This window comes from Coturnix japonica, chromosome 1, assembly GCF_054131305.1.
Source record: "Coturnix japonica strain WE chromosome 1, WE-NBRP24, whole genome shotgun sequence".
NCBI lineage: Eukaryota > Metazoa > Chordata > Aves > Galliformes > Phasianidae > Coturnix > Coturnix japonica.
This window is the reverse complement of record NC_140663.1, coordinates 29,575,959-29,603,286: the sequence shown is the minus strand read 5'-3', so window position 1 is coordinate 29,603,286 and position 27,328 is coordinate 29,575,959. Positions and strand designations below refer to the sequence as shown.

General features: G+C 36.0%; 1 protein-coding gene across 4 annotated transcripts in view; it reads right to left on the bottom strand.

The window, feature by feature from the left end:
- Window positions 1–27,328, bottom strand: part of USP15 (ubiquitin specific peptidase 15) — a 65,148-nt gene that overhangs the window by 18,238 nt on the left and 19,582 nt on the right. For 3 of the 4 annotated variants that reach the window (XR_001553444.3, XM_015855303.3, XM_085536632.1), the window contains exons 3-8: window positions 25,692–25,822; window positions 22,895–23,021; window positions 19,830–19,975; window positions 17,068–17,129; window positions 7,807–7,890; window positions 2,914–3,058 (exon numbers count right to left, since the gene is read on the bottom strand). Coding sequence is in view for 3 of the 4 variants with exons in the window: in XM_015855303.3 (XP_015710789.2) it covers window positions 2,914–3,058; window positions 7,807–7,890; window positions 17,068–17,129; window positions 19,830–19,975; window positions 22,895–23,021; window positions 25,692–25,822 (695 nt within the window). In the remaining variant the exon portion in view is untranslated. The remainder of the gene's footprint in view (window positions 1–2,913; window positions 3,059–7,806; window positions 7,891–17,067; window positions 17,130–19,829; window positions 19,976–22,894; window positions 23,022–25,691; window positions 25,823–27,328) is intronic. The other variant, XM_015855314.3, reaches the window with a different exon arrangement.

Sequence of the window (27,328 nt, the reverse complement as noted above, 5' to 3'; positions counted from 1 at the left end):
GATTCTGGCCCACAAAAAAATAAATAAAAAAATATTTTTTGGACAGCAGTGTTACGATGCAATTCAGTAACCAAGAGAGGTTACAGCCTCATCAGCACTGGGTAGAAGGGAAGGTTTATGTCCTCCTACCTGCTCCTTGTTTTACCTAATGCAGCAAAGAATACTGTTAGCTTTCTTAGCAGAAAATACACATCGCTGACTCATGTTCCACTCCATGTCTACCAGAATCTGTAGGTCCTTTTCTGTTCTCTAGATGGGTGACCTCCAGCAAGTACTAATTTCTGGAGTTTCTCACCTCCTCATGTGTTGGACTTTGTACTTCTTGTTGAATTTCATGTGATTCTTGTCAGCCTATTTCTCCAGACTGACAAGGTCCCTCTGGGTGGCAGCATGACCCACTGGTTTATCCATCACTCCCTCCTGTCCTGTGTCATTTGCAAACTTGCTAAGAGTGCACTCTGTCCCATCATTCAGATAATTGATGAAGATGTTAAACTGAACTGGACCCAATATTAACCTCTGGGGTATTCTGCCTGTTACTGGCCTTCAACTAGATTCTGTGCCACTGATCATAACATCGGCTGAGCTCAGCTGTTCAGCCAGTTTTTCATTCACCTTATCGTCTGCCCATCAAGCTCATACATCAAGAGCTTCTCCACAAGGACCTCATGGGGTACACTGTGAAAGGGCTTACATAAGTCCAGGAATACAATATTCACTGCCGTCTCCTCATCTACTGGGCTGGTCATTTCATTGTAGAAGCATTGTAGAACACTGATGAAGTTGATTCAGAACGGATGATTCAAATCCTCCCACCTTCAGTTTAGCCATCTTTCTTGCAGCATGCTAAAAAAAATCATTCATTACTTCCCTCACTATTCGACTAATTTTTAAGTATCTTTGAGAGATGAATACATCAGCCTTATCAACCATGTGTACCACTACAGACTGGGGGTTAACTGGACAGAAAACAGTTTTGCATAATATGATCCAGAGGTGCTTTTCTCTGTAAAAGCAGATGAGTCAGCAGTGCACCCTTGTGGCAAAGGTGCACAATTGCATGCTGGACTGTATTAGTAACAGTAGCCAGAGGCAAAGGGAAACAGGTCCTCATCTTTATTTGGCACTGCAGAGACTGTTACAGGAGTACTGTCCTTTTTAGACCTTCCCAGTGCAAGAAAGTATGGATTGCCTCCAAGATGGTCAGGTGGACTTCAGAACTACATACACGGGAAGGCTGAGAGCTGTGAGCGTCTGTTCATTTTGACAAAGACAGTAAGTGGCAAAAAAGCTCATTGCTGACTGCAGCTGCCCAACAGGAGGCTACAAAGAATGTGGAGCCAGACTTCTCAGAAGTACACAGTGACAGGATTATGGTATAGACAAAAGCAAAAAGCTGGACACACAATCCCTCTTAATGTCCTTCCTACCCCCAATTATTCCCTGAGTCTATATACAAAGAAGGGATAGTAAGTTATGTATATCTAGAATACTACTACTTCTGAAAAAAAATAAATTAAACTACTGGGTCCTTCCAAACACTAACGTATTTAGTTCAGAGAATAGAAGGCTCCTGGGAGACCTCATAAGAGACCTTCCAGCATCTACAGGTCTACAGTAAACATAAGGAGAGATTCTTTATCAGGGAGTGTAGTAATATGACAAGGAGGTAAATGGTTTTAAATGAAATGAGGGTAGGCTTAGATTAAAGAAGTAACTTTTCACTGTGAGAGTGGTGAGGCACTGGAACAGGTTGCCCAGAGAAGCTGTGGATCACAGAATTCACAGGGGTTGAAAGGGACCTCCAGAGATTGAGTCCAACCCCCCTGCCAAAGCAGGTTCCCCACACCAGGTCGCACAGGTAGGCGTCCAGGCGGGTCTTAAATATCTCCAGAGAAGGAGACTCCACCACCTCCCTGGGCAGCCTGTTCCAGTGCTCCGTCACCCTCACCGTAAAGAAGTTCTTGCACACATTCATGCAGAACTTCCTATGCTCCAGTTTCTGGCCATTTCCCCTTGTCCTGTCTCCACACACTGCTGAAAAGAGTCTGGCCTTGCTACTTTGCCCCCGACACCTCAGATATTTATAGACCTGGATCAGGTCCCCTCTCAGTCTTCTTTTCTCAAGGCTCAACAGACCCAGTTCACCTAGGCCAGGTTGGATGGGGCCCTGTGCAGCCTGACCTTGTGGAAGGTGTTCCTGTCCATGGCAGGGAGTTGAAACTCAGAGAGCTTTAAAGACCCTTCCAACTAAAACCATTCTATGATTCTATGACTATCCCACTGAAGCTTCCACTTAGAAGTAAAATGTCTACATTGGTTTTTGGTCTTGTTAAGAATACAGGTATACTAGTATTTCCACTACAATCACAGTAAAGAACCTAGACTCTATATTACTGTATTTCATTCATGAAAGAGCAGCTATTCTAAGGGAAAGGATCTTGGGAAAATATGTTCAATGGCTCCTTGCATAGTAGCCTGTGCTTTGAACGGATATGATGATTGGATATAAATAAAGGCCCAGTAATACACTGGCCATCTATTTTTTTACTCTAGCATTACAGTCTGTACCCAAGTATATCTCAAAATGAAAAAGTATTTTTTGTAACCTGCCTGCATAGCAATCATTATGAAATAATAAATCCCACTTAAGATTTAATTCATCTAGAATGGTTCAGTCTCCTTCTGACATTGATCACTATTCCCAGTGCAAGAAACAAGGGAAGCAAGGAATGCAGCCATGTAAATCAGTTTTCCCAGTATACCAACACAGATACATAATTTCAAAGTATTAACCCTATTCTGCTCCTTACTGGAGTCTCAATGCTAGTTTCTAAAAAAAATATGGCAAAATATAACAAAATATTATTTTCTAAATGATTACACAAGCTAATTTTATTCTCAAGTACATACCTGAATTGCTGAATTCATGAAACACGTATTCCCCAAGTTACTGAGGCCACACAGGCCTGGCTGTTCATTATGTCTTCCTGGCTCTGTATAATCGTAATTCTTATAAGCGGTATATGATGGGAGACAATAATTTGAATTTTTCACACTGTAAAAACAAAAACAAAAAAAGAACATCTTTCACAATGCAAACGTGCTCTGCAGTACTTCCACACATACAAGTACTTTGTAAGCATAAATGATTAAAAACTTTAAAGCAAACTCTGTGCAAAAGATTTAAACCATTACTTAACGTTGGTATTAACATTAAATTCAGTTTAAAAGTCACCTCTGCAAACAACCGGAATCTAACATGCCGCAATGACTGCAATTATTACATCCCTACCCCTTTCTGACTGGAGCAGCCTCACAGCTTACTCTTTTCTTCACTGCTCCATCAAATTTAACACACTCAGACTTTAGACACCACCAGCAGCAATCAATCATTTATGCCCTCTTGCATCCTGCTACTGCAACAGTGAGGGCAGCGGGAACGGGAATGCAGAGTTACAGGTGAGAGCTGAGATTTCCAAGGCCACCGTGGCATAGCTGCCTCACTGCATCACACATTCTATTTATAGCTTCCCTGCTAGGACAGCACAATCCAGCATGCAAATGCAGAAAAGCCTTGAGAGGTAAAAGAACGCGCAGAATGCCTTGTAACAACTTCGCTATCAGTCGTTACGTTGCATCTATTCGGTGAAACTGGAGAGGACCGAAATAGGTAAATTACTAAGATTTAAAGCAATTTGCTTCAGGACGAAGACATGCAAAACATAAAATATTAAAAAACGGGCAAAACAGTGAAGAAAGCATAACAGAGGACACTAGAAAGCAGAAGAATCTTTTAAGAGGATACTCTGCAATATATATGTATATAAATTCTTTTAAAGGCCAACAAAACAGAATGCCTAAAATCTTTAGTTCTGGCATTGACCATTATTAAACCTGCATGATAGCTTTGGCTGAACTTCAAGAGGATTTCTGCAGTCACTGAGCATTATTCACATTAGAAGATGCTTGAACAAAAATGTGAAAGTCAAATATTAAGAAAGATTAAGAAAAATATGCAGTGCAAATGATCAAATCTGGAATATAACTGAGGTTCATGATTTTAAAAGCCTGAGGATGCAACAGTACCCAACCCTTCTTAAGAGTGTAACACTCTTTATATCCGACTGAATTTGAATTGCCTCCACAGTGCACAAGTACTCACTTCTCAACAGATAAGAGGTGCTTGGTTTTAATAACAAGACTTCTTGAAAAACAGAAGAGATTTTCTGCATATTTCGATGGCCTCAGATATCTGAGCTCCACTGTCCCTTACAGCAACTGCTGCCGAACTTCTACATCTGTGCATTTTAATTTAGTAAGCGACTTTCCTAAACATGTGTCCATATTTCTTTTCCCATGCTTACATATTTTCCTGCCCTCTGGCTTGCCCCCAAACTGGCTAAATGGCACTGTGCTAATGCACCATGCAAGTAAAAATCCCTGTAAAGCTCATTCTGCCTGTTCAGTTTAAGATTACTTTCTGTCCTTCATTCTAGTTTACAGAATGTATTTTTCAACCTCCAGAGGCTCCATTCCTTTCAAGTACGTTTCTGTGGTCAACTCTTTCCCATCATTAGACCCAAGTTCATCCAGGGAAAGTTACCTTCTATCTCCCTTTGCAACTGCAAACTATTGTTATCAGCCCCAGTGCCCTTAAGCTGGCAGCCTCAGTACTCCTACCACAATCTGGTCCTTGCTGCAAGAGGAATGTGCATCTCCCAGGTTGCACACATACAGGGTACACAGTAAGCAGATACTTTCATCTTTGCTTGCTTCCTATTGCTTGCCTCATGTGATTCAAAAAGTACATTTTTCACGTGGTTAATAGACGAGAGATCTCTATGGGAAGTTCAGGAGATGCAGGGGTAATAAACAGATCAAAGAGCATGAGGTTTTCATTCTCCTTTTTAATTTTCCATAGCTTCTTCACTGAAAATAGATCTTCAGCGATTTGTTAGGAGAGGTAATAACTACTGCTATTTCTTTCGTAAAAGTCACCTCTATTTCACCCTCTGTACTGGTCTGCAGAAGAACATCTTAGAGATTTATGGAAGAAGCAGAACAAATATTTCTTCAATTAGCGAAATAACGATACTACCTCATTTATTAATTAGATTGACAACCATAATGGCCATCAATGAACTATAGATACTAGAAACCCAGCAAATCTTTTTTTTTTTTTTTTTTTTTTTTTTTTTTTTTTGAGTTAAATACCACATTTGTGCAGAAGCTTTTGTGATATTTCATCAAAATGCATCAGAAAAAAATATAACACACACTGTGTGCAGGGGAATTCTCTTAGCTTTATCAGTCTGCAACCTTCACTTTTTCTAGAAGAAAAATTTTGTTTGAACTACACTGTGACTCTTCATTCCTTTAAGACTGGTCAAAAAATAGAAGGTTAATAGCAGTCATTAGTAAAGGGCATGGTATATAGTGATAGGACTAAAAGTACTGGCTTCAAAGTAAAAGAGAGTAGACCTAGATTAGACATTAGGAAGAAGTTCTTTACTACCAGAGTAACAGGCCTGCAAACCACTATCACTCATACCTATTGCTACACATAACCTTTCATTTGCTTTCTCTGTCTCACAAATCAGCTTAGTCAGCTAAAGTTATCTTCAAAACAAATGCTGGTTATTTCCTTAAAGTCACAGCATCTCACTCCCATATCTCCATATGCCAATGGATCCTGGAGAGCCACAGATGTGTAATCACACTATTGCACTGATGATAATATGCAATGTGAGATATGGTAAAGCAGAAACATGTAAATAATTTTCAGTCTAAGCTAACATAAGTAGTTAAATAAAAAAGCAATGAAAAGAAAATAGCACAAATTAATGGAAAAGTTCTTTCTTAGAGGAGGAGATATTTAGTAGAAGAGAGGAAACTAAGAGGAAACTGATCTCTACCCAGAATTATGAAATACAATCAAATATATTTACTTCTTACAGCCAAAAATTCATAGTGCAACAGCACATGCTTTCAAGTACATGGCATACTAATGGTATGACTTCCCTATTATTGACCTAGTTAGCCTCGAATGTGTATTCTGACAGAAGTGCTACTACACATTTTACTGTATTATATATTTTACCACACTGTAAATTTGTGATTTTTTTTAGAATATTTTAAAAAATCCATAATTGGGTTATTGCATTATAAGGAAAAACATGTTTCTGCACTGAGTATCTGCTTTATATAACATCCATATCTACTGTCCTTTAGGTTACAAGAGAAAAAAGGCTGGTGTTTCATAACAGAAACATACACCTACTTTCTGATTTAGAAACCTTTAAGTTATAATAAAGGCACCTCAAATGATCGATTCCTTAACAAATCTGAATTTCACTTCCTTCTAAACAAGTATTTGTTGAAAATCCTCAAATTTAAAAAAAAAACAAACACGACAACAAAAAACAGCCGAAAATTGTATCCTAAGTTCCAAAAAGCTTCTGTATTGGCTTCAGAAGAAACCATAAATTACTACAGCATCATTAGAGAGATGCCAGCATTAAAGATAGGAAGAAAAAAACAAACAAAAAAAATCTTGCTGACTACTTAAAATGGGTGCTCAATGGAAACGGTCTGCTAAGCTTTGCTTTTGGCATTATAACTCTCTTTTGCAGAAGCAATGGGGGAAGGAGAGATTAGTTCTCAGCTAGAGGCTCAGCTCTAGACAAGTAATTTTTCATACAACAATAGATAAAAATACTTATTTACTACACATTCACACACGGAGTACAATAGACTGCAGTTAAACACATAGATTTCAACTGTTTAACAGTGAGAGTTGGGGCTACTCACAATTGGTAGAAGCACAAGTGACACTTCACCCCTTATGAAAAATCACTTATGATAAATGCAGTATTTAACTGGAAGATATCGTATAAGATATTTAATATTTGTATCACCTTTTTAATATTTAACATCTTCATGTTTGGAAAAAATATTTGAGTGAATAGTAAGAGTAAGGCTCTTTAATTTTCCCCCAGTTTGCATTACAGATGGGTCCTTTATGGCTTCAAGTGTTTCAAAGGTACTCAACCTAGTACTCTGTTAAAGTCAAAGAACTCCGTGTTCTTCTATTTTCACCAGCTTTTACAGCTGCATCACATATCAAAAGACTGCACATAAAGTTGGTCAGTGGAATACAGAAGCTCTTCTTCTAAAGTCTTACTGCAATTTTACAAAACTTCTAAGTTGCCATCTAAAGGATAAAGCTCTTAAAAGTGAGAAGCGTCTTTTGCTGAGCCTCTGCTCGCGGTAATGCTCAAGCACATCAACCAGACCGATCTCTCTCATATCTCCTACCACTAAGACATGGATGTTATGTTGCTAATAGTTAATCAGTGGCTATAATCACTATGATGACAATTATCGTAGCTAAAACAACTCAGCTGTTGTGGTCTTCAACCTACGTGTACTATCATATACAATGCTATACCACCTTAGAATCAATAAATCAGGAGAAGTAGGTTATACTTTTTTGTTGCCCATGTAAAATCAGACATTATCTGAATGTATTTAGCATACCAAAAATACAGTCGTTGTATATTTTCTTACAACACTCCATGTTGGCTTTACCGTATGAATACTAAGAGTTACCAGTCATCTTGAACTGAGTTTTGTTTTCTACTATCAAGTTTGACAACATCTATTCTACAAAATAGCCATCATTAACAATTATTTATCAAAATACTGACAAAACAAATCAAAATCCTTAAGCTAGGTAACATGGCAATTTGTTTATGTCACACTGGGGTGATTCAATTAAAATTTGTAAGATATATTGCTTACTTTCTGTTGTTCATGTTGTTATAATTATTTGATAGAGATGGAGAGATCTTTGGTAAAGTTGAAAAATTGGATGCACCTGGGGACCTTTAAAAATATGAAAATGGCAAATTAGATAAAAATTCTGAGATATTAAAAACCTTGAAAGAAAGCTAACAAAAGAACAGTGCATATCAACAAGCATGGAAAACAAATACTCGTTAAAAAAGGGCAAAACACTAAAAGCACCCAATACATGCAAGATCTCAGAATGCTTCACTATAGTTTCACATTATGTTGAAGGAATACTGAGTGTGATTAAAAATAAGAAGCAAGCAAACAAAACAAAACAAAACAACCCAACAGAGCACTGTTCTAAATAAGCTGCTTTTGGTTTATAGTACGACAACAGGTATTGCAACGTTCTATAACCTAGAATGCAAATCTAACATGAAAATGGTACTTTTTTTTCAGTTAACCACAAATGGATGTTGAGATGTGATATAAAAATGATTAAGACGCATATTCTAATATTAGTTTAATAGCAGCGTGAAACCATTTCAATACAACTGTCTTATTGAAATTGCTAAAAGAATTCCAGGATATTATGCAGAACAGTAAGCAAATTTTAAAACCTTTTTAGCCAGAAGTAATAGCATTATCATTCATCCCCATTGCTTAAGCCTATTTTTAAACATAAGAATAATGAATATTTCACTCATAAAGATCCCCTTAATGTAACGTATACAATATATGGAAATTTTGCTGCATTTTTTTCTTTTCTTTTTATTTCTCTTCTTTTCTAGATCTTACAGAAAACCACGTGAAAGGCTAAGAATACTCATAAACACTCCTGTTTTTGTTTTTTGTGGGCTCTATGCAATCCAGCTGGGTTAGAAAAAGCTCCAGCTGTCCTTGCGAAGCTTTGAAATGCATCTCATAATATTAATACAAGAAATTTTGTATGCTCCTGATATTTTAAGCACATTACAAGCATCAAACTGCAAAGAGATGGACACTCCTACTCTGGGAATCTTTCCTACTGCATCTTGACATTAATTTAAAACTTTTGATCAATAAATCTTTTCCAAAAGAAGTTTTGCTACCTTAAGAAAAATTTCACTGAATAGCTTTCCTGTAGATTTCCTTTACCAATCTAAATCTTTGATCATTATCTTCAAAGTAATATACACAGACATGTCCACAAGAAAGATCCAGAGCTCATGTTATTAGTTCAAGTTAAGTCAAATTCAAGACTCAAGTTATGCACATTCACTATTTTTAAAGAAGGTATTTGTATTGAATTGTTTTGAATGGAAATCTAGAATTCCAAAACAAATCTGAAGCTTTTATGTAACTTCAGACAATTTCAACTGCAATATTGTTTCAAAATTCAAAATATAGTGTGTAATAATTGCTGTCTCACAATTCAAAGAATCCAGAAGCTACAAAACATAGAGATGTGTTTTTCAGCTAAAAGAAGTTAATTTATTCCTTAGAGATCAAGCCATACTTTTGCTCTTTGTTCTGATGTGCTGCTGCCTGTACAACAAAATAACTGCTTAAAACTCAGCGTTTGCTACCAAACAGCAAGCAATAATGGTATGTAAAACAGTAAGAGATTGATGCAACTCTGAGGTATGCAGCCTTTCTATCTGCTTACAATACCAAATCCTGTGTACAAAGATTACCATCATTCATAACTCCTTCAGAGCTTCTAGTACATTTCAATACTTGTGGGAAAGCTTTGGTAAACACACCAGCAGAAATTCTCCCATTATTAAAAAGGAAATGAAAAAAGGATAACAAAAGACTCTGAATGGATAGTAAGTGCAATACTGAAAGTACTGCTCTACCTTCAGTTCTTTAACATTGTACCAAACTGCAATACCTTGTTCTTTTTTTTAACCTAGCATCTTGAAAAAGAAAAGCAGCATTTTTTAAGCAGTTCATCTCATTAACCAGAAAAATAAATGGAGAAGTATGACTAATGTTCAACATCTCTATCTCAAAACTTTGTCAACATCAGTTTAACAGTGAAACAGCTGACTACTGAACTCAGAATTGCACAATAATGTTCTTTTATCCACACTGTGGGACAACTGAATCCAGACTATATTCTTTCCCATTGATAAGCTACCAGAAGTATTCTGAGCAGTGAAAACAAAGAGCAACTTTGCTTTGGATTTTTGTTCAATAATCATAGAAGACTAAACAAAGAATTCTGGTCAAAACTGTGAAGTATTCCAGTCCTAATAGCAGAGCAAGGTTTATGTTCAAACCCCAGTGCATCTGATTACTGTTTCTATCAGTGAAATGAAGCAAGTTCCCTGAAAAGCCAAAGACTGTTTTTTGCCAACATCTGCTTATTATCTGCAAAACCATCTTAACTCCCATTATCAATATAATCCATGACTTCAGTCCACTACCCTTCTCCAAATATACTTACAAGAAGCATTTTGCAAATGACTTATTCTGTTAATTCAAGTTTATAAGCATGTCTTTGCAGACATTCCATAGCTCCTTGAAAACCCATAATCAAGCAATAAAAGACTATTAGAGAACAAAAAGAAAATATTCTAGGAGCAGTGATCTCATTTACAAGTTATTCTGAGCTGACATGGTGACCAGAGAAATCAAGATACAAAGCTAAATCTCAATAACTGGAATTAAGATTGAATATAATACTCAATGATCCCTGTAGGTCCCTAGTAACTTCAGATATTCTATGACACAGAACAAATAGCTCCCATATTTCTCCCTTCTCAAGACAGACTGAGCACCAGGGTAATAAGTTACAATGTAAAAAGATTCATCAATTATAAAGTGATATAAAATATTATAGGCCAGAATGCAGATACTAACTATATCCTTGTCAGCAGGATGCACAAATGTAGCACCACACACTCGAACAAATTCCTATGCAAATACCATCTAACATCTACCTGGTATTAAATCTGGCAAATGATATGAAGGGCAACAAGAAAGATTCTAAAAGTATACGAACAGCAAAAGAAGAGAAAGCATAGGCCACTGCTAAATAATGCAGAGACGAAAAAGGACACGAAAAATGCTAAGGTCCTTAAATGTCCTTTAAATGTCTTATTGTTTACCAACTCTTAAGAGTCGCAGGTCTCTTGAGACCAAAATCCAGAGCAAGGAAGAATTACCCCAGTGGAACATAATCTGGTTCAGAAACATCTAAACACGCTGGAGATGCATAGGATGGGACCTGACAAGATGCCTCAACTGCTGAAAGCACTGGCTGATATTACTGTAACACTACTCAGTTATTTTTGAAAGATCATAGCTACTGGTGGAGTCTTAAGGATGGGAAAATATGGCAATGATATCTTCAAGACAGCAAGACAGAAAACGCAGTAAACTACAGGCTGCTCAGCCTTAATACCTCAGAATATGATAAAGCAACTAATCCTGGAAACCACTTTCAGCCATATGAAGGACAAGAAGGTGACAAGTAGGTGTCAGCATGGCCTCATGAAATGAAAATGATAATTAAACTACCCTGACACTCCTCTACAATGAGGCAACCACCTTGTTGATGGGAGGGAAGCAATGGATGCATCTCCTTCAGTAAGGCTTATAACTCTTTTGAAAGACCAGGAAGGTGTGATGATGCTATTCAGAAGGACCTCCACAGGCTGGAGATAGGGATATGGGAGCCTCATTAAGTAGATAAAAGGAAATGTAAAGTCATGCACCTGGGGAGGAATAGCCATTGGGACCAATACACACCGGGATAAAAATGGATGCTGACAAAATAGAAAGCAGCTTTGTAAAGATGGTCAACAGCCTCCAGGGTTGTATTTGCAAGAACAATGCCAGTTCGCTGAGGGAGGTGAGCCTAGCCCTCTTCATGGCACTTTGTCCTTATGAGGCACACCTAAAATGCAGGGTTCAGCTCTGGGCTCTGCAGTATAGCAGGGACACAAAAATAATGGAGCAAGTCCAGTGAATGGCTACAGAGATGGTTAAAGAACTGGTGCATCTGACCTGCGAGGGCAGAGCAGGGGCTGTTCAGTCTAGAAAACAGAACACTCCAGAGGGTCCATACCAAGGTGTACAAATACACAACAGGAAGGAATGAAGAAGAGTCTGTAAATTAGTGAATCACAGTGTAGGATGAGAGGCGATTATTATATTCTGAAATATAGGAAATTTCATCTAAGACAATAACAAAAAGTGAAAAAAGGCATAAACAACTTTTTTTTTTCTTTTTCAATAGTGAGGGTAATCAAACACTGGAATTGGCAGTCAGAGGAGCTGTGACTGAGTGAAGATTTTCCAGTCATATAATATCCCGATTTGGAAGGGACATACAAGGATCACTGAGTATGAATCCAGGCTCCACAAAGGACCACCCAAAAATCAAACCGTATTATAAGAATGTTGTCTGAACGCCTCTTGAAATCTGGCATGCTTGGTGTCTTTATCACTTCCCTGGGAAGTCCGTCCCAGAACCCAACCATCCTTCTCTATAAACAACCTATTCTAATATCCAACCTGACCCTGCCCTGATACAGCTCCATTCTATTCCCTGGGGTCCTGTTATCACTGGTCCTCATGAGCAAAGCTCAGTGCTGCCCCTTCTGCCCACCTCATGAGGAACTGTAGGCTGCCACAAGGCCTCCCCTCAGCCTCTTCTGCTCTGGGCTGAATAAAACCAGGGACCTCAGCCACCTCCTATGTCCTGCCACCTAGACCCTTCATCTATGTAGCCCTCTTTTGAGCACTAATAACTTTATTTCTGTCTCATACTGTGGCACACAAAACCGCACAGAGTTTAAGAATTACAGATGTTTGCTTCCTAAAAACTTAGGATACACAAGCAATAAAGTATTTGAAAAAGAATATCTATGTACATTCTACTTCCTTTTCTAAAATATATACAGAGATCCAGGTCAGAAACAAAAAACAATCAAGTCTTGAGAGATTCAAGATAAAAAGGGATGCAAATTGAAAATGGACAAGATTTTTTTTATGAAAAAACTTACCCTGTGACAAATGTTGTAAGAAAACTTCAGTTACAAAGAAAAAAATCATGAATGTGTTTAGTCTCAAAGTTTTCCACAGGCAAAATAATAATAATAATAAAATGAATGTACTCCTTTACATAAAATTGCTAAGGTTAACAGCAGGCTATCTGTAAATCACAGAAAGAAGCTGTTAACTATTTAAGGACTTAGTCCACAGCAATGTCAAAAAGAGCAGGACAGAATTAAATCTGTTACTTCTATTACATGCAGATGTATATGACAGTTTAGTTGAAATATTTTTGGCCATGCAGGAAGCATTTTTGAAGAAACTAAAGGACTTCATTTCATTTTTAAGTTCTCTAAGAAAACAGAGAATACCTTCCTAAAATTAGAAGGAAAAAAGATTCTAGTTAACAGTATCTTTGTATTTTTATCTAACTTGCTTTTATACAAATTTGCACATAAACAGGTAACAACTTCTAAACAGAAAACCAATAAAGAAAGCTTGTCCTTATTATTTGTTCAGTACCTCACAAAACTTGGCAATATAAAGTTCCCTTCTCTTCCTCCTCTCAAGTTTTTGGATCACAGACTATAATAAGATTTTAATCATTGCAGAGTATTTCCCAGAACATAAATAATTTGATTTTTTGTAAAGTTTGCTTCAGTTATGTGAACTACAGCCTTAGATTCCTTACATTTTTGTTTCCTTATTTTAAAACATACTCTTCATGACAGTAAACTGTTCAAATAGTTCCTCCCACACACACCCGTGGGATAATCTGAAGAATGATATAGATTTGCAAAGTTAATATAACACAGTTTTCTGCAGAACTATCCATTAATGCTGAGTAACAGCTATTTTGGGAGCAGATGACAGTAAAGACATTTGAGAAGTCACTCTTAGCTCCCCAGAAACAACCTCACAGTAGCCAATCTTCCCAAGCAACAAAAATCCCAGTAGCTGATATAAACAGTTGGTATAAATAGAACCTCTCAGAGGGCCAAAATCCAGCTATTCCCAAGACAGAAGACGGACTCTTTGTACCATATTCACATACTTCTAGTCATTAAAAAAATACTGAAATCAGTGTTAAAGTGAGACAACAGCAGATATTGGTAGAACTTAGAGGATTTGCTTATTTAATTTACAGGAGATGCTGCAATTACTTCCTAAGTGATGTAAATTCAGAAGTTAGAAGTACAGCATACAATATAAACTGTAAGATCTGAACATAGGGCTGAAACTCTCAACTGCACAATGGACCTAAAAACTGAATTTCCTCCAAGTTTCCCTAGAAGAAAAAACAACTGTTTTGATATGCTTATATTAAAGATTTTCATTTTTACCAATTCATGACAGTTATGAGCAAAACAGCATTATTTTCCAAGGTGATCTCCTCTATACTGAACTGATATCATAATTTTGCCACTTTCAAAGTAAATTTGTTCTTCTCTCACTGCAGAAAAGATGATCACACCTTTAACGTGTTTCTCATTAAAAAAAACATCTGCCTTCATTCATCACCTCTAAGTGATAAAAAAAAAAGATGACAAATGAAGCAATCAAATTAAAGATTGCTGTTATGCTTCTGCTACCAAGAAAGAGGCAGGGAAAATGTGCAAAACATCAAAGTAGCTGGGCAGACAGGAACCGCATCAAGTTGATAAAAGGAAATGCAAAGTCATCCGCCTGGGCAGGAATAGTCCTAGGAACCAGTACACACTGGGATAATAATGAAGGCTGACAGGTTGGAAAGCAGCTTGGCAAAGATGGTCAACATGCTCCAGGGCTGCATTCCGAAGAACAATGCCAGCACGCTGAGAAAGGTGAGCCTTATCCCCTTTCTTGGCACTTTATTCTGATGAGAAATATTTAGAGTGCAGGGTTCAGTTCTGCGCTACCCAATACAGGACAGCATGGAAATACTGGATCAAGTCCAGTGAAAGGCGACAAAGATGATTAAGGAACTGGAGCATCTGACCTGTGAGGACAGAGCAGGGACTGTTCAGCCCAGAGAGGCTTATGCAGATGGAACTGCTCCAGCGTGATCTTGGCAATGAATAGAAATACCTAGTGGTATAGATACACCAGTGGTGTCCATTGAAAAGACAGTGCAAAAACTGATGCTCAGGCGACTCCATGTGTTTTTCTTTTTCATAGTGTGTGTCTCTAAACAACAAAGGAGGTTACCCAAGGAGGCTGTGGAAAGTGGCATTTCTCAAGTAGCTTACTTTAGGTGACCCTTATTTGAACTGATAGTTCGGATTAGGCAATTTCCAAACTTGCCTTCCGACCTCAACTATTATGCGATTCTATGAAAAGCTTAGCTGACATTCTGATATAATCCTGGTATTATCAAGCATTAGAAATCTCTCAGACTTTCTAGTAATCTTTACTTTGATCTTTTAAAATATGGCATTTTATCCTATAGCCTCAGAACATATTTATGGTTTTCACTCTTCTAAAAAAGGCACTGCAAACAGCTACTCTAAGCTGCCAGTGTAATGTGTGTAAACAATGACAAGACTGTGGGAAGGTGTATGGGGATACACTGGTAGTGATGACATACTAATACTCCTAGTGTGTCTCGCACAGTAGATTCAAAATAAGCGTAATATATTTTTTATTCCTCTTAAGATTTATTAGATTTTCCACAAGGTTTTATATAGATGTAAAAATATGGCCCCATTACAGCTTGTCTGCAGCCTTTACATGAATCTACTAAACTCTGCAAACCTTTTGAATCTGAATATGAAATTTCCATCAATGTTTCTGATAGCTGCCAAATGGCAAAAACATCACTTCATATTGAAACAAAATAACCTAATTTTCTGAATGTCTTATAGACCTTCTCTGGCACCAGAACTTTGTACTGTTACGTTACTTGTCCCCAGATAAAACATTTTTCAGGTGATATACTTCAATTTATAAGAAATTTCTCAGTGTTTTCCATACAGTGGAGAAAAAAACATGGCAGGATGGTAGGGATGTCTTCCTACCAACGCTTTCAAAAGAAACAAAAGTCATGACATTCAGTCAACTGGATGCTTTTTAAGGTCAGGTATTACACTTCCATGCACTTGGCATACCATTCTTCCTGCCGCTCCACAATTTCAATTTTCTTTTTGTCATAACATCTTGCTAAGTAAGATTAAAATGTTCATATTAAGCTTAAATTGAACAGCTCAGACTTCATTAAGCAACTTAATATAACCTGTTGCTCCTAATAAAAATGCTTGAGATGAAATATCAAAAAGATTAAAAATCTGTATCTTTCAAATGACAAGCAACTATACTGCAAATAGATCTTAAGCAACACTAAATCTCATTGCATTAATTCAAAATAACAAAAGAAACAAGGGGAACTTTCAACATTTAAATGAAAGATAAGCTCAAGAATCCACCAAAAGGGAGTTAACAAAATATGTAAGGCTGATATGTATCATAGTATCATAGTCTGGTGCGGGTTGGAAGGGACCTTAGAGATCATCGTGTCCAGCCCCCAGGATTTGAGCCTCCTGTGTAGCAGAGCGGCACTTCTACCACTTGCACCACAGGGGGATTCGAACACGGGCCCCGGTGTTGCCACCGGGGCACACAAAGTTTACTAGTAGTTCCAACTGCTCCTCAAAACCCTCGTGTACACTGGAGGATATCATTTAGGTTCTAGAAATGCTGCTGAAAAATGTATCCAACTAAAAAAAACCCACCACACCTAAGACCTTTTTGATCCCATTATACGTAGGCGCTACTCATAATGGCAGCAGGAAGAGCAGAAAAATAACATCAAACTCTGTAAACTGATGACAGCCCAACAAGAACAAAAACAACATCCTGGTAACACAGGACAATTTAATAATGTTTATATGTAAATATTATGTGCTCTGGAGATAAAAGGAAAAGCTATTCACAAAAACATTCAAATATACTGATGAAATTCATGTATCTGTACTCTTCAAACAAATACACTTGAAACAGAAAGTTAAACTAAGCTACGCTTCACACTTTCTTACTAAAGATATTCTTCTATTTTTAAACAGGACAAAGTTTATCACCGGCCAAAGTCACCAAAATTGTGCAATGAACATGTAGAAAGTCACCATTTTTATATTATGTTCCACACTGTGCAGCAGTTATAATAGATAAACTATTGTGCATTTATTGAGATAGAACACTGAAATGACAATATTCAGAACAGAAAGAAAAACCAACTGCGTTTTAAAGGAAAATACTATGGGAAAATAGTTAAGCCATAGTGAACAATAAGAAAAACTCGTGACTTACTTAGGAGTTGAAGAACCTCTTGGCCATGTTCCATCCTCATTCTTCTGTTCTATTACCAGTACCTACCACAGGAAATCCATAATAAGAATACCAAAATAAAAACAGCATTTTCCAGTGTTTTTAATGCATTTGCTTATGTGAGATGGAGGCAGAACAGATTGATGCTTAAGTTGTTATTCTCTGAGGTTCAACTGATATTATTTTCAATTGCAATGCACTCTTACTCATTCTCTACTTATTTTTCTGGCCACACCTTGATTAGTACAACTTTAGGTCTCAACAACCTGTGAGTAAGGTGACAAGATCTTGCCTCTCAAAGAGACCAGCTGACCATCTGCCTAAATAGAATCTATGAATCTACAGAAATCACACCTATACAACAGCTCCGTTAAGAAACGGATAATCCTGAACAAATGCTGACTGACATACAACCCAGGTAGATAGGAAATTAAAAAAAAAATTTCACCTTGATATCCTTAAAATCCTTTTTTTTTAAGAAACAAAAATATTGTAACCAATGTGCTTAATATTAATTTTCCAAATGGAGAGTAGACTAATGATATTCATTTAATTCAAGTTGTTATTGGTACAAATGGGAGAACAGAACACTCAGTCCTAAACACAGGCAAGTGCCATTTGAGATGCTTTTGGGTATTTGAGATATCTGCCCTATGCTGGCAGATATGACACTGGACCCGCAAAGACCTCGTGCCTTCCTGGATTGACAGCTGGGATAGCCTAGATCATCTGAAATGGCAACTAAGTTACAGTTCAGATATTAGAACCAGCTCCTAGTTTCAAGTACAGATAATTTCATGTAATCGTACACTAATATTTCAGGATGCTAATTAACCGCCATGCCATACTACTGTGTTTCTACACAGACACATACTATAAGGTACATATTCGTGTATACTCTTGTCCTCAGAATCTTACATAAATCATGCTGTCTCTTGAAGATGAAATTACATTTTTAGTCTGCATACACTTAGAAAACCATTGAAAACCAGCTTTCTATCACAGTTTCCTGCCTGGAAAATAATGGTTTACTGTTTTGAATCTTGAATGCTGTAAAACATTCTGCCCATTCTTTTTTTTTTCGTTGGTTTTCAGAGACTATTAAATGAAAGGAAGATACAGATGTATGAGTTCAATGGAATCCTTAAATGCTCACTTCAGAAATCAACTGCTGAATTCAAAACATTCACTCACTCACCAATCACGCATAGTTTAGTTTTATGTGGTAAAAAGGAACTATTAGATTAGACAGACTAATAGAATAACTACCACTAAATTAGGATGCTTGACAAGAAAAATATCAGCCTTGTATATCAGCGAGTACAACTGATCCAAACATGCATGCTCTACTTGGGACATTCAGCATTTTCAGAAACCATGGTTAAACTGTTTTGAACACAATATGTTTTCCTTTAAGTACAGATATCACCAGCAGATCTTTTTATGGCTATATTAGACCATGCACGCTTCACAGTTAATGTTTCACTGGGATGGAGGCAATTTTCAAGATATATCTTTGATGCAGGTTCCTACAGCAGGACCTGTGCATTGTGAAAATAAACTCTGTGAGGCTTTCACTGAAGTTAAAGGGCACTATAGTTCAAGCTGTTATTTTGGTGCACGGTTTACTTACCTTCCATGCCATAAAAGAAAACAGAGGCACAACATAAACAATGTTGTTAAGTAAGCTAAAGTCAAGTATTCTGAAGAAAAAGGAAATATTTTAATATAATCTTGCCTACAATTACTGCCACCAAATTTGATTCATTCTTATTTGCAGCATAGCAGTATGACCTACAGTTGTTAAAAAAACTCCAACTTGATTTGAAGAGTAATTAATCAATGTAATTGGAATAACTTTTCATATGATGAAATTGTTCAATCAGTTCACGTTTAAATTTGGACAGTTTATTCCCAACCATAATGTTAAGAAAAAGCTATATAGCCACTAGATCTTCCTACAAAGGCATTTATAAGTAAGGATTTACTCTCATGCAAGAGCAGAGTTTGAGCTCTTTTCTCCCTGAAATACTTTTATTTTTATTTTTATTTTCTTTCTGAAATCCAGACATTGACATTTAAGTCTTATTTTCATAGTCTTTTACATAATCTTTTATTTTTTTTTTCTTTAAATAAAGTGAGTTCCTTCTCACTAGTGACAAGTGACAGGACAAGGGGAAATGGCCTCAAGTCGTGCCAGGACAAGTTTAGGTTGGATATTAGGAAGAACTTCTTTACAGAAAGGGTAGTTAGACACTGGAACAGGCTCCCCAGGGAGGTGGTTGAATCGCAATCCATGGATGTGTTTAAGAGCCATTTGGATGTGGTACTCAGGGATATGATTTAGTGTAGGGTTTATAGAGTTAGGGTACTGGTTAGGCTCCCGTTGGACCTGATGATCTTCAAGGTCTTTTCCAACCTGGGTAATCCTATGATTCTATGACTCTTAAGTTGCATTTCATTATAGAAGCACATCCAGATCTTTGGAACATTACTTATTGCAGGTTCTGCCAAATTCAACACAGCAACGTTACATTTATTTATTTATTTATAAGCACGAGCTTACTAGTGAATTAAAGATGAAAATAGAATCAGAAGTGACTTTTATTTTTGTTTAAGTATTCTGTCCCTAATGCAATTTATTACATTTAAAAATATGGAAAATACACCGGGTACAGATATACCTTCATAAGCAAAAAAGAAACATTAAAAAAAACAACAAAATAAATGGTATTACACAGTACCTGTCCCTGGTATAAACCAGCATCTTGTATGGTACTATCTGGTTTATTCAAAGGTTCAAAAGTATTACTCATGTATTTGTTCCACAATCTGGTCTCTTTTTCACCAGGAATATTGAAGATTTTTCTTATCTCTTTTTCAATTGTATCTGTTTTGAAAAGGAGAAAACAGAATTTTAGCACTTATCTAGACAAACACTGTAAGATTGAATAAAACATCAGAATCATTAGCCCTTATATTCAAAGTACGGAACAAACTCTAGAAATGGTCATACAACTGTATCATGCTGTAGAAAAAGAAAAACAGGAAGTTGCTAGCTGGCATGCCCTTAAGATGGAAATAGTCAGAGGAGTGTTTTATTTTCTCCTAAATCTCCTAGCAAAGTAGTCCAAATACATAAGAGCATAGGAGATGACAGGAGCTACCCTGGGTACCTGTCTACTCATTCCCCCAAGCATGGTAACACAGGAGTGTGGGAGGACAGAGAAAGATTAGAAATGAAACTGGCAATAAAACTAGGGGCAGGAAGGACAAGTCATTCTGTTCCTTTCCCAATTCCACTGTTTTTTAACCTTCTACTACCCGTGTCCCAGTGTAATTAGCACTAAGTTCAACACGCACACTCACAGGAATTAAACGATACTTTGTGCTGAAACACTACAATTCTCCTTGCCCTGTACTATAAGCAAAGCTTGAGTTACTTTTTTCTTTTTTAATCTTTCTTTCCATTTGAATCAGTTCTCAACCAATGATTTCAGATCACTATATTTGAATACAAGCATGAATCTTGTTAGTACAGCCTAAAAAAAAATAAAATCTAGATTTATCAATGGCTTTCACTACAAAATAAAGAATTTACAGAAGATATTTTTTCATTAACTTATAAATAACCATGAAAATTAAATATTTGAGCATTTCAGCTTTTGTCCTTAGAGAGTACTAAATTAACATCTATTATTCCAATTTCATTTACAGAACTACTGTGGAACAGGAATCATCAACCCTATCACATGACTATACAATACATGCTATGACCAAGGCTTTGGGCAGACTACATTCCACTTGGTACCGTGCTGCTTTTAGACTGTGAAATTAAGGGTGTTTGCTTTCTAAATTTCTTAAGAGCTTAAACGATTACAACTTTAAAATCCTTACCCTTGCTCCGTCAGCAACTATCACTGAATTATTGACTTATAATCTATACCAATGTGCCTGTTGAAGTATAAGTAGGAACACAATATATTTAAACATGCACAGTCTGAGGCATATTGCATACTCTGTCATTATTAGGTCTATCCTCTATAATTGTTTCTTTTCTCTACCTCAAACTAACTTATTTTAGTTTCTACTTGTGCAGAAAAGCAAAGGAATTCCAAGAATAACACATTTGAAGACTGGATAGTGAATATTAGATTATGCTTAGAGTACTTATTGTTCTCCAAAACCTCCTCAGTATATTTAAACTAAGGAAGGTCTTGTCCTGACCTCCCGAGGGTAGCAAATACTGTAAGTAATGATAATGGGTAGATACATTAAAATTTCTTGATTAGATCTAAGTACAGTAGACACTGACTTCAGGAATGGCAAGAGAAGAACTCCAGGAATTGCTTATTCTTTTACTCAAAAAGTGGTATCTACTTTTCCAGCTCTTTTTCTGACATGCAAACTCTTGGATGTCCTAGCTATGATGGCACAGTTTGCTGTTCTGCATAAGAAGATTTAGCTTCAGAAAGAACATATTTTTAAGGCTTCCAAGAGAATCTTGTCCACACCTCAGATAAACAATTAAGGCCAGTGTCCAGAATGGGGTTGCCAGTGAGTCTGCTTCTTATTACCTTTCTCGAGAACGTTCTCATAATTATCATTATTTCTATGCTAAGAATAAAAATGAATGTATATCCAAGTAACATTCATTCTGCATCTGATTAGAGAAAGAAAAAACAAAAATTTATATATAATCTATAATTCCAATGATACAATTTACTTCAATATGGCTAAAAGATAGCTTGAATTTGGTATATATTATTTTGAATAACATTAGATTGGTTTATCTAAGCTACTAGTTTTGCTTAGCAAATAAAGAGGTACACCTTGCCAAGTTAGAACAGATCCCAAAAAGGGCAATTAACATACACATTGAAGCCTTGTTTCAAGGCCTGGTTTCACAACTCCTATTTTATTCCACTACAAGCAGCTGATTATCCATTTAACTTGAAGACTAAAACCTAACAAGGGAAAACTGTTCTGTTTTTATGGTACATGTTCTGCAAAATATGAAATGTAAGTTAATACAAGTAAAATCTGTAAAGACCAGCCCTGCTGTCAAGAAATGAAAGGTAATGGTTGGACTTGACTTTATGTCCTTGGTCTAAACCACGACTCTAATTGCACAAATACAACTCACTGTAAGAATCTTACCCCAGATACACATGTGCAAATACACAAAAAAACAGGGTTATGTGATCAATAATATCTTTGTGTATGTGCTGTTATATTTAGGGACAAAAATGACAACGTTTGAAGAACTATGAGATCTGGATTTAATAGAGGATTTAGTTACTTTGGAGAACATGCCTGGCCTGTAAATTCACAGCCCAACGGTTACCTTTGTACATCAGCTTTACGTATTTATTCATAAATTTAATTCATTTTTGTGCTTTGTAATAATATTCCCTTTTATGTATTGACTTAAAATTGAATGAAAAAAGACATCAATGTAAGGACATGAAAAACACAATATTTCTTACACAACAAAAGCAAAAAGAAAGCACTATGGTATCTAATAAGGATAGTAAAAACATCATCATACTGTTCACTCTCTGGAAAGTGCAAATCTATAGAAATAACAAAATAACACAGATATAAACGGTTTTTTAAATTTATTGATAATCTTAAATATTCCAAATTGTTCAATTTCTAATTTCAATCAAAACAAGACTACTCCTGTCCCTTGTAATTATAACACTGCCCGCTTATCATTTTACACAGATTTACTTATTCAGAACTCACAACTAAACACAACTTAAACAAGTAACAATCATACAATGTTGAGAATGCTTGTGCGTACCTATGGTATCAGCTTTACTAAATCTTCGTGTGACAACATTGTTCATATTTCCATTTTCACAAAGCTTTAATTCTGTCAGATATACTTCTACTTTGCAGTGTTTTACAAACATACCCTGTTCAACAACCTGAAAAACAGATTGGCATCAAGTATTAGTCCAAGTACGTTTATGCATACACAGTTCAAAACAGTTTTGAGACTTTTTAAAGAAACTGAGGTTCAAAGAAAACAGGACATTTAATAAATGCCAAAAACTAGAACCAAAATTCTCCTATAACTTTTTAGAAATCCGATAAACTAAAAAAGTAAAAATTCTCCTCACAAGATTATACCTTATCTGTGTTTATTAACACCATGACTTTCAAAGCTTTAAGTGCAGTACAAACCACAAACGGGTATACTTAATCCCAAGATAAGATGCTTAAACAGGTTAAAACCACCAAAAGTTATTTAAAGAAAATTAATTTCAAGACATTCAATGTATGTTGTCACTTCAAAACATGAAGGACTAGTTTTCACAGTTAACAAATACTTATCAGAAACACGATACACGCTACTAAATTTTAGATATCATATATGTGATTTTTAAACAGATCTTATATTTAAAGTAGACCCACAAATCTTTCAGCTATGCTCTGGTAATGAATATATTCATTTGAAATTTCAGCTACCTCATTACAGTTGTTTATTTTACATTCACTTTTGTAACTCCTACTACAAATCAGTAAAGTACAGGATTTTTTTAAAAATAAAAATATAGAAAAAAAAATAATCAGGGTCACCTCTTAAATGTTTTTCCCTTTGATCTTCCAAAGTGTAACTGCAGTACTTAGTCATGTAGACTGTTCCCAAAATAACCACCACCCTGATATGTGATACATCTGACAAATATGGTTAAAAAAAAAAGCCATCAGCTACTTGCTAGGAGAGATCTGCTATCTACTGTACAAATATAACTTGTATGCACGTGCCATAGGAACAAAACATGAGTAAAAAACATTGTAGTTCAGTAGTTTGGCTCAGTTATGACTTCCAGCCATGACATTTAAATAGAAATTTGTCTTCAGCAGCTTACTAAGATTTTCAGCTGCTGGAGTAACAACAAAACAGTTGTAAACAAAACTCAGCAGTGTGGGTAAGACATTTCTGAGGAAAAAAATGACAACGTAGTAGTTGTATTACCACATGCTATAACAAATTCATAACGTTATTTGACACAGAACAACAGTATATAGCAGAAACATATAACAATTAAATATATAAATTTAGATTTACATTTGAAAAAACACCCTTCTTTGCCCATCTCTCCACTCTCCAAAAGATGCTAGAGCAAACAAGAGGAAAGAAAAATATCACACCACTAGTATGCAAGAACAAAAACAACTAACATATTAATACAGAGAGGAGAAAGACTCGTGAGCAAAATGGGAAAGTCATCACAATGAAATGCTCATTCAGCTGAACTGGAATATGCACCTCAGATGACAAGTACTGCTCACATTGGCAGAAGATAATTGATCCATGCCAGTTTACCTGGCCACTCATTACACTGCACTTATTTTTCCAGTCACTCTCTTCCAAACACAAGACAAGCTACTTCTGTTACTTTCCTACATTACACTCCCTCTATTTCACCATAAAGGCCAAAAAATTACAAAACCTCTATCATGATGATGCAAAAGTATATACTATACTGAAATACATCCTCAGGAACAACAGTAACAACAAGTTGGTAATATGTATCTTTGAAGAAGAGACATTATAAAAGATTTCAGCTTTTGTGACTAGATAAAAAAGACATACCAGCCATGTCTCTGTAAAATAGAATTCCTCTTAATGTACTAAAGGGAATGTTTAAACAAACTTCCCTTGCTGACCAAATGGACTTTGAAGACATAAAATTCATTCTATAGCTTAATCTGGCACTTCAATTAAGTGGTCACCATGTACTTAGACTATGCTGATGTCACAGGAGGAAAAATTCAAAACACTATATTACACCAAAAAGCATATTGAACTACATTCTAATTACAATAGCTTCTTCCAACCTTTAAGAAGTTAAAATAAATAGCTGCTTTATAGAAAAAAATATGTCCTAATGATGAATTTAGAAATGGCAAATATGTCCAAATGCATTATAAAACTTAGTAATTTGCTATAGTACGGGTGCAACTCTAATCACTATTCTGAATATCCCAAGAAACAATTCAAACAAAATTATTATCTCAGCAATAAACTGGTTATTGTCTCGCCTTAACAATAAGATTGTTATGTTCTGGAGAAAGCAGTCAAATATGTTACTTTCTGCAAGTTGGATAGCGATAGAGGGTCACAGGAACTCCTGTAGCAGGGACTATTTATGTTCAAGTAAGTTTTTTAGGCTTAAATTAAAAATACTACCCCAGCAAGTTGCTGTACAGAGATTATACTCTGCATGTATTAACACTACTAGAACTAGACTTATAACTAATATAGTCAATGTATTTTTTAGGTTTTATATTTAATTACAAAATCATTTTCATTAATAGACTTCTAGCTTCTAAAGTAAGATCTTCCATAAAAATTAGAGGGCTTATCTCCAGAAGTGAACTATTAAATTGTTTCTCAATTTTCAGAACTTGAGTCTCTAAATCTGAATAAAAATTAGGCAACTGAAGTAGAATTTGTATATGAAGTCATAATGGACCAAGACTTAAAACCTAATAAAATCAACTTATAATGAATTTCTGTGGAACTTTGACATATTTGCAGGAATATAATTGAATCATACTCATCCCAGAGGGAAACTTAAGAGTACCTTGCGTGCTATTGGTTCTTGACCTTCCATTAGCGTGTACCAGCTGACTAGCCTATTCCAGCCCTCAGTTGGCAACAGGATGTAGTCCAATTCATCAATGAGATGTTCTTTAAGAGACTGAGAATCGCCATCTGTAAGAGAGCAATATTTTTAATTTAATATTGTAATTCTGTTAACTAAATTTTTAAAGAAACATTTTTTTTTTCATGCAAATATTGAACTATTTTGAGTCCAAAGCAAAACTATTTCAAAACTAGACAAGTTGTAATCATTACAGCAGAATTCCTGCTCTCACAAGCCCAAATGAAAACACCCCATTCAAGTACGAGCACCTACCTTGTCATCAGGCATGGCTTAAATAGGATCCATTTTCCCACCCACTTTGCACCCAAACCACTACGAATGCTTTCATTTCACACTGCCACATCCTTGACTAAAAAGGAAGGAATGGGTTGCTACAATATATCAAGACAAAGTTCAAGTCATTCACTCCATGATAAATTTGGAAAAGAGCATGGTACAATTCTCCTACTTAAGGAATCCAATGTGCTCAGGTAATACACAGTCCCTATCAAATTCTTCACAGGGACAGTGGCAGCACTTTGAAAGAAATACAGCTTGGCCACCTCTTAGATAAGCCTCCTGCTTTTAGGTTACATTCAGTTTTTATTACAGTAGTAACACAGCAGTTATCCTGCATGTGTAAGAAGTAATTTCAGATCTGAACCCCTGCAAGCCTCAGACTACAACAGTTTTCTTTCCAGTTGGAAATACACAGCCATAGGGCACCAAACAATTCCCTATATAGGGAAAAATCAAACAGAGACACCCACACATGGAACTTCAAAGAACAATGAAGGATAACAAGCTTAATTATGCATGAAGATATGTATGAAGAACAGACTGTAAGAAGTATACAGCCTATATATTTTCATTATCCTATATGAATAAACAATTAAATTACACAGTTAAAACTGAGAACAAAAGAAAGGCTAAACAACCTCAAATTGCTTCAAGTATTGGACTTCCTCATGGAAAGTTTTTGCAAGTAATATTTCTAAGAAAAATGTATATACACACATATATATTTATGTGTATATATATATATATTTTTTTTTTTTTCTGCAAGGAAAAGGATACAGCTCTCAGTATCATACACAGGAAAGAAGAAAAAACTTCCCTTGCATCTCCTCTGATTGGATTTAAGAAACAGCATAAGATACCCTCAATTCTCTGAGCATCATAAAAATGGCACAATAAAAAAAATTAAATGAAGGTCCTTAATATTAACTATTCTTATGTGTAAATATTTAATAAAGTATGCTTTAACATATTACCTTTTCCACAGGAAAGCAACATATTAAGGACATATGAGAGATGTTTAAGAGATGTGTTCTCTTCCTTGTAGAAGGAATAAAGGGGATTTCGGCTTACCAAGACTTTCAGAATCACCCTACTCTTTAGTATTTGCTGTATCTTCAGTTATCTTAAGGAGTTTGTGAGAGAATGATAGAAAAAGCAATGCTTTTTGCTTTAATCACTAGAATGGTGAAGACACGGGAAAAGAAGAATGCAAAGCACTCCTGTATTCCTATTAGCTTATCATTGGTGTCAACTACCTCTTCTTCCTCCATGTA